Source organism: Scleropages formosus, chromosome 12 (assembly GCF_900964775.1).
Source record: "Scleropages formosus chromosome 12, fSclFor1.1, whole genome shotgun sequence".
In the NCBI taxonomy this organism is placed as follows: Eukaryota; Metazoa; Chordata; class Actinopteri; order Osteoglossiformes; family Osteoglossidae; genus Scleropages; species Scleropages formosus.
The window spans coordinates 11,623,087-11,637,489 of NC_041817.1; the positions used below are offsets into that span (position 1 = coordinate 11,623,087).

A 14,403-nucleotide genomic window follows, 5' to 3' on the forward strand; every position below is an offset into this window, starting at 1 on the left:
CAGTTTCTTCACTGTTCTTTCAGGCAGTAAGACTCTATGAGACCTGTCCTACCCGACCAAAGAGATAATTGACTATACCTGGGCACCTTCCCTTGCCCCAGCACACTCCAGCCCAGTGATGTCACTGATCTTAAAAGTCAGTTTTGCGTGCAGCCTTGCACAAGGTGAAAAATGGGATGAACAAGAACGAGAGATGTGGATGCGAAGGAGGGCCATAATGAAGATGGCTGCTGTAAAGGGCCCCAGCATGGAGTGGTCTATTGTGGGGTGGACGGCACAGGGGACGGGTGGGCTGGGGACATTGTTGAGGCCACGGCCCTGGGGAGAGCTGAAAGAATGACTGAAGCCGGAGCACAGGCCCTCATTATCGCCAGACTGGAATCAAGAATTTCCTGTTTCACTCCATTAAAAAGGGCTATTAAAACAGGGAAAAGGGGCATTCCATTCCTCCTTTTACTCTCCCCTCCCCATGTTCTCAGACCTGTACCTCACCCCCCCCCCCCCCCCCCCCCAGCTCCTGGCCTGGTTCTATATGAAACATTTATGTGTGTCTGGCTCTGTGTGTGTATGGGGCAGGGCTTCAATGGTTAGCTGGCACCTTAGTACCAGTAGAAGCCCAGAGAGATCATTTTTGCACCGCGTGTCATTTCCTGTCTCGTTAGCAACTCAAATGCAGAGACTAAGTTTCGTTTATTTTAAGGTTTCCTCGCCCCTCTCAACGGTTTTTCCCGGGAAATGGGTGCAGGGGGATGGGGTTGGTTATGAACAAAATCTGCTCTATGTAATACCCCCCTCCCTCACTATTCCTCATTTTCTTACACTCACACACACACTTACTCACAATGGGGCTCTGTAATACAGTCCCCAACCGTACTACTGTGTTTCCCCCACAAAACAGGAAACCGGGATCTGCTTGACGGTTGTTTTTCCACTCATTTCCTGCTTTCCTGGCCCCTACCACAGATTATTTTCTTTATTTTTTTCTATGTCCCCTTAGATTAGTTAATCTGGGCTGTTGATGTGCACAAGGTATCCAGTTGCTACATCACCCGAGTGCCTCCCAATCCACCACCCCACCTACAGTTAGCGCCCTCACGAAATCAGCAACCCACTGGCAAACAGTAAGTGGCCTCATAACTAATTGCATAAGTGTCATCAAGAGATCCTAGGACGGCAGACTGTGTCCGGCGGAAGATCACCGTCAATGTGTCACAACCCTGTTTACTCTGTCCAGCAATGGCTTACAAAGACAACCAAATTTCATTCAGGATTTTGTTCCAAAACTCGGAACTCTATCCTTCCGATGTTGTGTATTTTTATGAATACCAAGCAGCTCTGTCGAAATGCTGAAAGAAAAAAAATCCCACACATGCTTAGTTCAAAGGAGTGATGAGGAAACACTGGGAAAGGATCTCTGTGTTTGCAAGTCCCGCATAAAGGGTGCCCACACCCCTGGCTACAGCTGGCTACAGTCTAGGCCACGGCACCAACAGCGGGTGCACAGGAAAAGGGAAAACCCAAAATAGCAAAGCGTAGCTTTACGCAAAGTGTTACATTTCCTAGGTTAATCCTAATTGTATGTTTCAACCGTTTGATTTGAGGGTGATTGTTCCAAAGGAAACAGTAGAATGGCAGATAGCCTCATGTGCTTGCTCGCCATGCAAAGCTAGTCTCCTCTTCCAAATGGTGGACAGCAGAAGGCTGGACATGCCCATGGGATGAAAAACAAGACAAAAGTCAAGTTCGGAGCCTGTGCTAGTCATACCTCAGGATGCAGTCAATCGTTTAAATCCTTAGAGGCCTAACACTGCAGAAACCATGCACTTCACAAACCTCTTTACTAGCACAGCTGTATGAAAGGCCATTGGTAACGGCTTGTAAACCATGGTATAAACAGTAGTTACTGTTGTTCATCTTATTTGGTCCATTGTATATTGGACCGCCAATGTGAAACTAGTAGCCATTCTTTCCCTTAGTACATTATAATCAGTTATCAACTAAATTAGGTATTTGACCATAGGTAACAGCCTGAGCGCTGGAACTTAACCTGAGTTGTTAAGTGCCAGAGCTGTTTACAGCTCTTAGCAACCACATAAACAGAGTGTCTCCAGAAACTTCTGTTCTCCATTTGTGCCTGTTAACCTGAGTAGCTTCAGTAAAATAACACTTTTGATTGGAGTGGGGCTGAAACTGGGTGAGCTTCCACAGGGGGCCAATCTCAATATGTGAAAACTGTATCCAATTAACAGAGATTAGAGGTTGTTCCACCTGTGCTTAATGAATTCAGTAGACAGTAAGCAACAAGTGTGGAAACACTGGACAAGAGAGTGAAAGAGGGCCAACATTACAGGCAGTTGAAGAAGTGGTATGAAACATCAGTTAGCCGCACACAATAGATGATGTATGAGCATCTATCAGTGGCCTGTCTTTCTAGGTACTAGCTAGGTTTGGAAAATTGATCAAGGTGGAAGAGGTGGATAGAAGCATAGGTTGAAGCAGAATGTAGAGGCTGATGTCACACCCACGACCTCGTCGCGACTCAACGCACCTGTGGATGATCTGGGAAACAGAGCATAAAAGGACGATGCCGGACCGACCAGATCGCGGCGCCTTATTGAGCCATTCGCTCATCCACACCTGAGTTCTCCTGCGATCTCTCCTGCATCCTTGTTTTCCTCCTCGTCCTTGTTCCCGTTCCTGTTCCTACCCTGCCCTGTTCCTGTCCTCCCTGAACACGGTACCCCGGTCTCCTCGTTCTCTTCGTTCCCTGACCATTGGCTTAGTTTCTTGGACTACGACTTCGGATTCTCCTTGTATTGACGTCTGCTCATCGGTGACCCTCGCTACGATTACTACTAGGCATTCTGCCTGCCGATCCTGTGTAGAATAAAACCGTGCAACCGCACTTGGGTCCGCCTCACCCTGGCAAACATGACAGCTGAGGTTGTGGGGGGTGACAGACATGCAGAGTAACAAAGGTAACGGGCTGTTCGGGCAGGTGGAAATACACAAACATGCAGAAAGGAAATCAGAAAATAACAGGGTGGAGAAAAGTGGCTATCACATGTGCCCAAGACAATGTGACTGCAAACCTGAGTGGAGGATGGAAGCGGTCACTCTATTTCCCAAGTATGAGCGGGCAGGGGAGCAAGCGAATAAGCAGGCTTGTCATTTCACTAACCCCATGCCATGACTGAGTTAAGCTCGCAATCCAAACACTCCCCTTTCCTTCAGTTTATCTCACAGACACATCTGGAGTCTATCAACCTCCGTCCACACCCCCCACACACACCCTACACCCCGTCCCCTTTTTTGTTTCCACACACTTGCACACTTAACCCCTTCCTCCCTACCCCCCAAGCCATTCACTAATCACGTACACATCAGATGGGTCCAGCTGCCTACTGACTGGAGCTCTGCCGTCCAGCTGCAGATAAATAAACATCTCGCCATTTGGCTGCAGAAGGGGGTACCAGGTCTTGCCCACTCAGCTGTTCCAGCGGGACATTTATTTTTTCCGGAAAGTCGGTGGAATTGAACCACTGTGCCCCCGCAACTTCCCCCTGCATGATGGGCCTTTGGCAGTTTTGGCTGAGAATGAACTGCTGAGCTCCTGGATCCCCGCAAAGCACTGCAGCAAACGAAAAAATTGCCCATTTCCACTAAGGTAGCTGGCCTAAACCCCTCCCAGCAGCCAGTGGAAACAATGCAAGTCCACCAGGAGAAATCCAACTTGTGTTTTCTATTAAGAAAAGTGCTAGTGCACCTTGTTGATTTTCCCTCTTTGGGACTCTCCCATCTAGTTCCTCACCAGGCAGGTACAGTTTGAACAGAGCAAAGCAGTGCACAAACCAAATGAAAATCATGAAGACCCACAAACCAGCATCTGCCTGAATAAGGAAATACACAAACATAACCCACCACACCCTTTGAACCACCAGTGAAGACCTGGCCTTCGGACCAGTTTGTCACTGATAGCCAGTGATTCCTCTGAAGAACCCAGTTAATCTCCACCGTCTTGACATGTGACCTTTTTAATAGTTTTTAAATTAGGGTTCTGACTAGATCGTACTTTTGATATACACCTCCACACATACCCACTCATTCATCTACAAGTTTTCTCTACAAGTTCCACCAGATTCCATCTCACGTTCAGGCACTCAAGGTAGGGTTATCATACCATTGTTCTCCTAATAGGGGCAACCCCCTCCTTTTAGCTGTTGGTACATGGCACACCGCAGTCTAACAGAGCCACCTGCTCTTGTCCACCAAGGTCTCCACTTCTGTCCAGGTATCTCTTCTACTTCTTGATGCTGGGATGGTAATGAGCTGTCCCGTGTCCCAGGGGAGCAGCAGACTCCGGCTGGGTTGGGGCCAGGCGCCCTTCTAGCTCATTATTCTCATTACCTCGCCTCAAATCAGTGTGGGACAGGCCGCTGGGATCTGTCCACAGCTTGTTAGGGTCGCTGCTCATTAGCTGGACGACCTAGTTGAGGGGCCCAGCACTGGGCACCATCAGCGCCAGTGTGCAAAGATGTTTCCAAAGGGTCAGAGCGGCCAGCATTCAGCAGGATGAAAGTTCAGAGACCATTGGGTCAGACAACATTTTCAGAAAGGGGGTCTCTGCGACTTGAAGATGGCCACACCCAGAAGAAACAAGGGCAAAGCACGGTGTGATGAGCACACTGTCACATGGACACAAAGCCTTCCTGGACCCAAAGCAATGGCTGGGGGTGGTCCATGAGAGTTAAACTGCAGCAGATAAACTAAAGCACACTCCTCCCATCGAGGTTGATGAAAGGGAGCACTGTAAGTGAACACTACCCATGACCAAACCCTGACTTGGCTCACTGGACCGCTCGCCGTTCTGCGGCCGCTTTCACATACTCACTGCAGCACTGCCAAAGGATCAGTCAGCTTCGCTTTGGTGACTGTGACTGTTTTAAGCGCGGTGGGGTTGGATGGGGGAGAAGGGGGGGTTTGTGGGTCTGTTTAGAGTGCCGGTTTGAGATCCAGCCAGAGGAGTTTGGGATGCCCATAATAGGACACGCGTACGCACACACACGGTCAAAGCAGAAATAACCGGGGAACGCAAAAGCCTGAAACCGCCTGACCGTCCCACTCCGTCAACACAAAGCTGTAATTGAAGTAATGTTCATTTACTTCTGATTATAGGGCCGACCACACGTATGAGTAAGTGCTCGCCACCGTTCCAAACGACAAGCACATGTAGACAAGAGAACGGAAACAATGAGCGTGGAGCAGAATAGCGACCGAGCAAGAGACGAAACAAAACAAAACAGTCACAAAAAGGAGGGAAACAGAAAGGGAGACTGGAAAGGAGCTTTGTCAAACACACCAAAATGCAGGCCTAATGCGTGTTCTTGTCGACTCCATGTCAAGGGTACAAGGCTTTGTACTGTACCTCGCAGCGAAAATATCCCTTGAGATCAAGCACAGCTGCATTTTTCTGTCGTGCATACGTCTCTTTATGATCATCACAGGCTGTTTTATATCAACACTCAGTTGGCCTTCTGGGAAAGGATCATTAATCTGGAATCCTTCACACACAGCAGTGGGAGGTTCACACAGCCAGGAGGAAAGTCACAGAGGCTCACTACCAAATGACACACATACATGCAGGAACACACACAACTGCACTGTACGCAGACCAATAGACACATAATTAAAACACGAAGACACGCCATACAGAAAGAGAAACAAACAGTTGCACACACAGATACTGAAACAGACGAACAACTACATGGTATGCAAACAAATACATTATACACACAAACAGACATACTGTATATCATACAAAAACACACACGCTGCACGCAGACACATTCACACACCCTGACACATATGCACAGACACACACACACACACATTTTCTGAACCGCTTGTCCCATTCGGGGTTGCGGGGAGCCAGAGCCTAACCCGGCAGCACAGGGCGTGAGGCTGGAGGGGGAGGGGACACACCCAGGACGGGACGCCAGTCTGTCGCAAGGCACCCCAAGCGGGACTTGAACCCCAGACCCACCAGAGAGCAAGACCTGGTCCAACCCACCCTGCCCCCGTGCCCCCGTGCCCCCCCAGACAAATAGAAACAAACACATAGATACACACACAGAGATATAGGAACAGAGACATAAGAATACTGCATACAAACATCCCCATATCATCCAGGGACACAAATATAAACATACATATAGCATACAAAATACGCGCACATTGTACACAAACACACACTGTAAACAAAACGCTCCCATAAGTGCCGCCTTAGTGAGAAACAGCCCTGCAGTGTTCGTGGAGTCAGTCCATGGAGAGACGTATGATGAAACCTGGCCTGGTAACTAGCGGGTTTTTGAACACCACCCTGTGGGTCTGGGTATCAGGAGGCCTTGTGTGATTTATGGAATGTCAGTCATTAGGACCGAGCCCCCAGGACCCCCGGCTGACAAACAGCCCCACGGGCCGCTCCTGTTATGTTCTGATGTGCGAGCCCCTCCGAGCCTGATGCAGCGTGCCACTGCTCCTCCCCGCAATGGGTTTACTGCCGTCGAAGGTACAAGATTCCGGGAGCGGGGCAGCTCCGGTTACCCCGCCCCCGACCCTTTACGCTCCAGTCGAGGATGAGTGCAGTGGGTGCATGGGTGTGTGTGGGTTCTTCTCAGTGCTTGACAAAACAAGCAGAACACATCTCACATTACATCCAGCTTGCTCCTTTGCTCCAACCGTTGGTTAAGCTTGGCCACAAACAGACCGTTCGGTGGCCAGAGGCAACACTCCTTTACTGACACACGTGTGATCGCACCGCTTCACAAATGAGCAAGACAGGGGGTGGAGCAGCCTTGCGCCCATTATTCCCGCACAGAGGTCCATCCCTAAGCAACAAAGCTGCAAATAGAAATGTCAGGGTTATATAATTGGTGGACGCATTTGCGACGGTGCACAGGGACATGGCCTGACCAGAAAAGTTACTCACGCTGAAATTTTTAACATGGCAAACCAGGCTTTGTTTAAAAAAAAATCATAAATCTAAGAAGCATAATAATTAAGCAAAGTAAACCTATTGGAAACGCCCATGAAAATATTTTTAGATCTGCCATTAAAACAGTGGACACACTGAATAGAGCTGCAGACTGCAGAGGACGAAAGAAATCTGTCTTACTACATAAATAGAAGGCAGAGGCAGCAGGCAACATAGTGATGAAGGTACAGTTCACGTTCAAGGAAAAGTCCTGCTGTCTTACTCTTGAGAAGGGCACTAATTTTGGGGTAAAGTGCAGCCCGTTGGATAACAGCAAAACATGATGTCAGATAAAGATGTTAACTAAAAAAAAGTAATAAAATGAAAATGTATCCGTGCTGCACACCACTACGGTATGTTTCCACTTTTGCTCATGCCGGGAGGGCTTGTCTGAAGGAAGCTGGTGGACCGCCGTACTTCATCGCCACCCAGCTCCCTGGTGGTCGAAAACCCTGGTATGGAATCCTCAGCATTGAGCTCCGTCTCCGCTCCGCACCAGCCGACGCAGAGCCAAAACAGCAACGGGAGCGGCAACCCCAGCAGCATTCGGGCTCCTCCACAGCGCACAGAAGGTGATGGGCCTTCCTCACGCCTTTGCGCTACAGGGGCGGCCAGCAGACGGCTCCAGTCGAGGATCACCTTATCTTACTTTGCAGCACGGGCCTCGTCTCACGCTGACGGATGGCGGAGTAATTACGTGATCTTCTGCACATAGCTCTGTGATCCGCCACGCTTAATGTTGCATCCTCCCTCCTGGCGGATGGCCCGTCCGATAGCGTAGCGTCGGGACGGGCAGATGTGAAAGATGGGCGGTCTGTCCCTGCCTCTCTGCCTGAGGCTCAGAAGTTCAGTGCATCTAAAAAGTGTGTGGAGTGCGTGCGTGTGTTTGCGCACACGTATGTGGGGGGGGGGGGAACTGTCAGCAACTGTTGAAGCAAAGCTGGCAGCCTGATAATGAGACTGCTACTTAGAATGAGTGTGTGTAACGTAACAGTCAAGCTCGTACTCACGCGGGGGGGATATAATGGTAATAGCAGAACAGTTACTTACAGCTTCTCCAGAGCTGTGAGTCCAAGGAAGGACCCATTTCTCAGCGCTCGGATACGATTGTTGCTCAGAATCCTACAGAAGAGACAAAAAAACGCATCAGAAATGCAAATTAACACCGTTTTTGCATTAGGATAGATGCCCTTCTAAGCTCATACAAACAAAGTCAAGTTTTCCGAAAGCCACATGTTCAAAAACAATCAGTATGTGAAACACTCATGTTAAGCAAAACCGGGATGTAAAGGACGTGAAGAAATACCTACGATACAGGCAACCATACTGGATTTACTTACTTATAGTGCTAAATGTTGATAGTAACGACACCAACTCACGTCACACAAGCGCGCAGTTAAGACTACGAAAACTCATAATGCAATCGCAAGCTGTGAGTTTAGTGCCCAGCTGCCCCAGATGTGACCACTTCAGCTGGAGACACTGCACAAATCTGTTCCTAATTAATCCCAGGGAATAAGCAGGGAAGCAGTGGGGGTGGTGGAGTGGGTCCCACAGGAGGCAAGTAAACCAGAAAACCTTGATAAGCACAACAGGAAACATTTTCACATCAAATGAGAAGGGACTAGATGTGACCATGACAATTATACCTCTCTCCGCTTGCTAATCGCCCTGCTCGAGGGCTTTATTTCTTATCGGGCCCGGGGTGAGGTGTCCACAGCTGCCCGGCAGGACGTGGAGTTTACAGTAAGCTGCCTGCATAGAGGGACACCATGGATGAACTCAGACGGCCTGGCACCCGCTCCTCGCATCAGCCCCCGTGCGTAGCTTTCACAGCCAGACAGTGTCCGGCGTGCCACGTCTCACTAGAACCCTAGAGTTTAACCATCGTCCGAAGGCCTCGACTCCTACGGTTTTAGCGAGACGGGGGCGTAATCAACGCCTCGCAGGTCGCCACCTTTGCAGCTCTCTGACGTGAAGCTCCTCTGATCCTGGCGGGAGTTGGCGTGTGGCAGGGGGCTGTGCTCGGGCGACAGGCCCCTGTCATTAACGCCACCCCCTGCCTTCCTGCCCTCTCCCCGTCGCTCTGCCCCAGGGCCCTGTGACTGCCTGTTTGTGAGAGGAAGTGCACTTTTAATTGGCGCCCAGGAACTCAGCGGAGCAGCCCTTCTTTAAGAGGGAAGGCTCGCTGTGAAAAGCCTCTGAGATTTATGAGCGCAGCAAAGGTCGAGTCCCCTCTTCCGGCCACGTCCGCTGCAAAAATCCTGTAGCTCCTCTTTAAGAATTAACAAGATTTCTGAGAGAGTGTAAGGTGACCGAAAGTGATGGGAATTTCCTTCCATGTGTGAAACACGGGTAATATGTATGTCCCCCGTCCAGAAACGTGCCATTTCCATGTCCCTGTTATTCTCTGAGGCACTACTAGCACTGCAACATGGAACAGTCACTCCAGAAATGCGACAGGCAGCGCAGCGGAGAAGCCACCTGCGGGTTTCCAGTTCGTATCTCAGAATGAGACCAACTGTTACTTAATCTTCTAGCAAAATTTCTTCGAGCAAAACGTCCGTCTGTGTGAATGGGTATAAACGCAGGTCGTTGGAATAAAAGCATCGGAGAAACAATGCAGTTATGCATAAGCATATACAGCTTTTTTTCTTTTTTTTGCATGAGCCTGGTCTGGAATTTGGGGGCTGTATTTGAACGTGAAGCCCACAGGCCTATGGTTGCATGCATTAGCAGGACAGTATCACCTACTGTGTGCAGTGAGTAGAGGCGGTGTACGAAGGCTACAGAAGATGCGGCACTGTCTGAATAATTGAACACAGAAGGAAAAGGTCAGGTCTGGCAATGTGACAAGGCAGTTAATTCAACACAGGCAGCTCGTATACAGATAAGTCCTTCTTTAGGTGCACTGATTTATTTAAATACAAAGAAAAACAGAGAACAGCCCGATAAGACCGTCTGCTCGTCTTGAGTGTCGCGGGTGTGCGTGCGTGAGCTTGCATGCGTGTGTGTGTGTGTGTGTGTGCGTGCGTGTGCGCACGCGCTGGTTCCGAGCAAGTGCGCGATGCAGCAGGTTTGGGGTCATCTTGGATTCCCGGCCCAAAAACTCCCGTGAGCCCCGGTCAGCCCCAGGCAGCGGGCCCAGCCTCTGCACGCCAGGAAAAGAGCTTTATTACTTTACCTTCGCAGCAATTCATAACACGCAGCATTTCTCAAACAAAAACCAGCCACGATTATCGAGAAAAGGGCCTTTTCGCCCCAGCTTTGCGGAAACGGCCAGAAACAGGCGGCGTGAAGTATGAGAAGCGGACCACGGATGCCGTTAGTCACCTCGGCAGTATGTCTGGAGGAATATTGCAGAAGGGTGTGCATTGTTCTTTAACGGGAGAAGCTCAAAACAAAGCGCAGGGAGCAACTCTGAGACGAAGCGCCGTAAACAGACCAAAATAGTCGAAGGTCCCATCGGGCCAAACAGGAAACCCAGCCAATTAGCTGTTTGTTCAGGACCCAGCTAGCCGAGGTCACGGGTCACGGAGAGAACACTTCCTGGACAGCCATCTGAGGGACAGCATTGTATCCAGGAACGGGCAGAAGGCAGAGAGGAACCGAGCGGGCGGAAGAGAGAGGGAGACGGATGTCGGAAAGCCTTGAACCGACCGGGCAAAAGCAGAGAGCAGCTGCTGAGGATGTCTGCAGAAAGAGCAGGGCAGAAGGGCACGGCAAAATCAATAAAAGCTCTCGGAGCGAATTCGTAACCGCGCAGAAGAGAGCGAGAGAGCGAGAGAGAGAGAGAGAGAGAGAGACGGGGAGAGGAAGAGAGAGCGGTGCTGCACGTCTGAGGCACGGCCACAGATAAGGTGAAAGATGAGCCTCGCCGGAGCAACCTGTCTGTGCTCTGCGCGGCCGACAGTCGGCACGTTGAATTACATCTGGTGCGAAACGTGCCGCGGCTCCGAGTAACACGGCGAAGACGCGTTCGCCTCAGCGCATCCCATTCGAAATGAGCGGATCCTTAGCGCCGGAGCTCGCTGTGCCGTTTCGGAGCCGTGCCGCGAAGCCCAGACTCGAGTGGCACCTTCTTCGCTGCCGTACAGCACCGGGCCACGTGCTGAGCTGCCGCAAACTGGAAAAACAGGCAAGTTCGCCGGCCGGAGGCAACCGATACAGACGCGTCATATCGTCCGTGACGCGGACGCAGATGCATCATTCATTACGGCTTCAAGCTGTTTCTTTGTCTGTTTGGTTGCTCGTAGGGATTTTCACGAGGCAGGCCTGGCTCCCCCGCGTGAACCCGACGGCCGCCGCGCACTGGGGCCAGGCCACCGAGGCACTTTCCCAGATCGGTGGAGCAGGCCCACCAGTTACCACCATGACTCCACCCATGCGCTCCGCCCGCTCCTCTCATCTCGAGCCCGAAAACTGCAGCACAGCTGACAGTCAGGTCAGCTCTAAAGGAGCCCTGACTGCTGCAGAGCTCACCCCACACCCAGAGGACTCCTCCAAATCTCTGATGTTCTAAAATTTGAAGTCAAAAAGGGAATGCAAGAGTTCAGTATTGCTAGGTAGGGTCTTAATTAAGGGTGGCAGGTTTGGCTGGTGCCCGCTGTGTCGCAGGTCTGGGGTTCAAGCCTCGCTTGGGGTGCCTTTCGATGGACTGGTGTCCCATCCTGGCTGTGTCTCCTGCATTGCTGGGTAGGCTCTGGCTTGTGCAACCCTGCTCGGGACAAGTGGTTGTTGATGTTGGTCTTGAATAACATCCAGCTGTAGTGACACTTTATTTATTCAACACTATTAGTACTACTGCTACTACCTCTAAGGGACACAGCTGGTAGTGTAGTGGGTGGCACTGCAGACCTTTGCTCCAAGGGTCACAGGTTTGAATCCCTGCTGTAGTACCCTTGAACAAGGCACTTACTCTAAATTGCTCTAGTAAAATTACCAAGCTGTATAAAAGGGTAAACAATTGTAAGCTGCTTTGGCTAAAAGTGCCACGTGAATGCGCTGCTGATAACTTTTTATTATTACAACTGTATATTTTTGAGTATGGTACAGTTAATTAATATTACAAATATTCCACACCCCACAAAGCTACATTCACTGTTGTGCAGCAGCAGCAGCAGCAGCAATGAGATAAAATGCTTTGCATTTAAAAAGTACACAGTAATGTAAGGAAGGCTGACACTTTCCTGTTCTCTCCCTCTCCAAACGTGCACTTGCGCTCGCAAACTCGTGCACTTTACACATGCTCTTCGCTGCGACAATAATGAAACGCTCCTGCCGCCGGTCGCTCCCTCTCGTTCCCCCTCTCTCGCTCGCTCCGTGGCTCTCCGGCGATGTGCCGCGCTCTCGGGAATGAATGCCACGCGTTTGAGGAGACGGAATCGAGCCGTGATTGTTTGTGTAAGTGTGCGGTGCGGGGCTGCCCACCTTCCCTGCTCCGCCAAAGTCCCTAAGCGCCCGAGACCGCCCTGGGTTTCTATAGTGACCACCAGCGCTGAAAGGTTGCTGTCTCTCGCACAATGATAGTGCACCTCCAGCCAGCCCCCTCTGCGCACAATGGGGACACTAATTCGGCAAGATGCTCATTGGCAAACAAAGGGCCCTGTCAGTGCAGTAGGAAACCGCGACCAGCCTCCCCGGGCTCTGCCACTCACTTTGTTGGTTTGCTCAATTTGCTTCCCCAGCCCACAATGCCTTTGATGAAGACACGGGGGCACGTCCGCCCTCCAAAAATGTACGCCTTGATTTATTTTCACTTTTTCCCCTCCCCTCCCCAGCTGTAAAGCGCAGTAGGCTGCGGCCCCCGAGGGTCACGTCGGCAGGACCGGGGTGTTGGCAATCCTGCTGAAGTCCGGGAAGCTTCTGCGGACCCTCCCTCGCCGATAGGACGCAAACACGTTCACGGGCTTCCTGGTGGCCTTCCCCAGGTGCCGGCACTGAGAGGCGGTGAGGGAGGGCAAACAAGGGGGCGGCGAGGGAGGCTGAAACAGAGAGAGAGAGAGAGAGAGAGAAAGAGAGAGGGACAGAGGGACAGAGGGAGAGAGAGAGGGAATGCTTTTGCAGCATAGGCCAGACCTTGGGGTTTGTGTGGGTGAAACTGCAGCTGTGCTGGGATTCAGAAGGCATGCTATATGGTTACAGCTCAGACAGCTGAGCTGCCATCTTACGGCACTTTTAAACGGCAGCTGCTTGCAGAAAAATAGGTTTATAACAACACCTCCCTCCACCCCTTCTCCCCACTAACATTCTCCTATAAAATCCTTCTCTAGCAGGGCAGGATATCCTGTGTTTTTGGTCTCAGAAATGTGTTCCTAATAAGCTGAGGCTGGTGTAAAAATATTGCTTTGATTTGGTTGCCCAGTCCATCTGTCTGTACTGCTCTCCCTCTTGTTCCCTCTTGGAGTCTGGGGCTCTTTTCTCCCCAGCCCTCTACCATTCTCAGGTTCCCACAGATACACAGCAATCCTGGCCTTGGAAAGCCAAGCAGACACACACACACACAGGGCTCAGTGACATTTCACAGCAGCCGCATTTGGTTTACCATTCTGTAAGGGTGCATTACCTTTGTCTGCGCCCCCACGACCCCAATAAACGTCCCCCTTCACCTCTGTCGCTTAGACAGAGTCACAGTGGCAGCAGAGGCCATGCCGACAAGGACGCACCTCCGTCTTAAGGGATGGATTTAAATTTAATAAGAAGCCTTCAGCTGGTTAAGCCATCCATTCGCGCTGCTCCTCTCCTTGGCATTCTTCAGCCCACCCCAGGGCAGCCTTCCGCTCCACCGCAGCATGTCATTTTCACAACAAGAAAAACAAAAACTAAGCGCAGTGGCAATAACAACACCCCTAATTGTGAGCGTGTCTCCTTTCACCTCCCGGTTCTGCAGCACACGGGTTCCTCGCAGCATGTGCGTGCACGTGGATCAAAGATCACGGAAGAGTCTCACAATCTGCACAGAGACTCAGTAAAATGAAAAGGCCTGAGGAAATGAGCCAGGATTACAGGCTGCCCCGTCCCGTCGCCACTATCCCAAAAGCAAACAAATTTAAGGGGTGTAGGTTAAATGGAATAAGGAAAGTCAAAACAATCCAACACACCATTGCATAAACATCATTTGACTTGAAGAAAGCCACATTGCCGGGAGACCACACGCAAGGTGACGTCCAGATAAAGACCTGGCCTGGAGCACGGGGCTCCTGAGAAGGGACCTGAGGATGACCCCCCCCACCACCACCCAAAAGGGGTCCAGTAAAACACAATAAGTACTTCTGCCCTCCAACAAGTCCACTTGAACTTCTCCCACACCCACTGGGTGGGGCAGAGCACTGTGAACGACTCCTGACTGTTCTACAACTAGACTTTTTTCT

At 50.8% G+C, this 14,403-nt stretch overlaps 1 protein-coding gene across 2 annotated transcripts in view; it reads right to left on the reverse strand.

Moving 5' to 3' along the window:
- Nucleotides 1-14,403, reverse strand: part of adgra2 (adhesion G protein-coupled receptor A2) — a 42,742-nt gene that overhangs the window by 14,425 nt on the left and 13,914 nt on the right. For both annotated transcript variants that reach the window (XM_029256895.1, XM_029256894.1), the window contains exon 2: nt 8,084-8,155. In XM_029256895.1, coding sequence (XP_029112728.1) covers nt 8,084-8,155 — 72 coding nt within the window. The remainder of the gene's footprint in view (nt 1-8,083; nt 8,156-14,403) is intronic.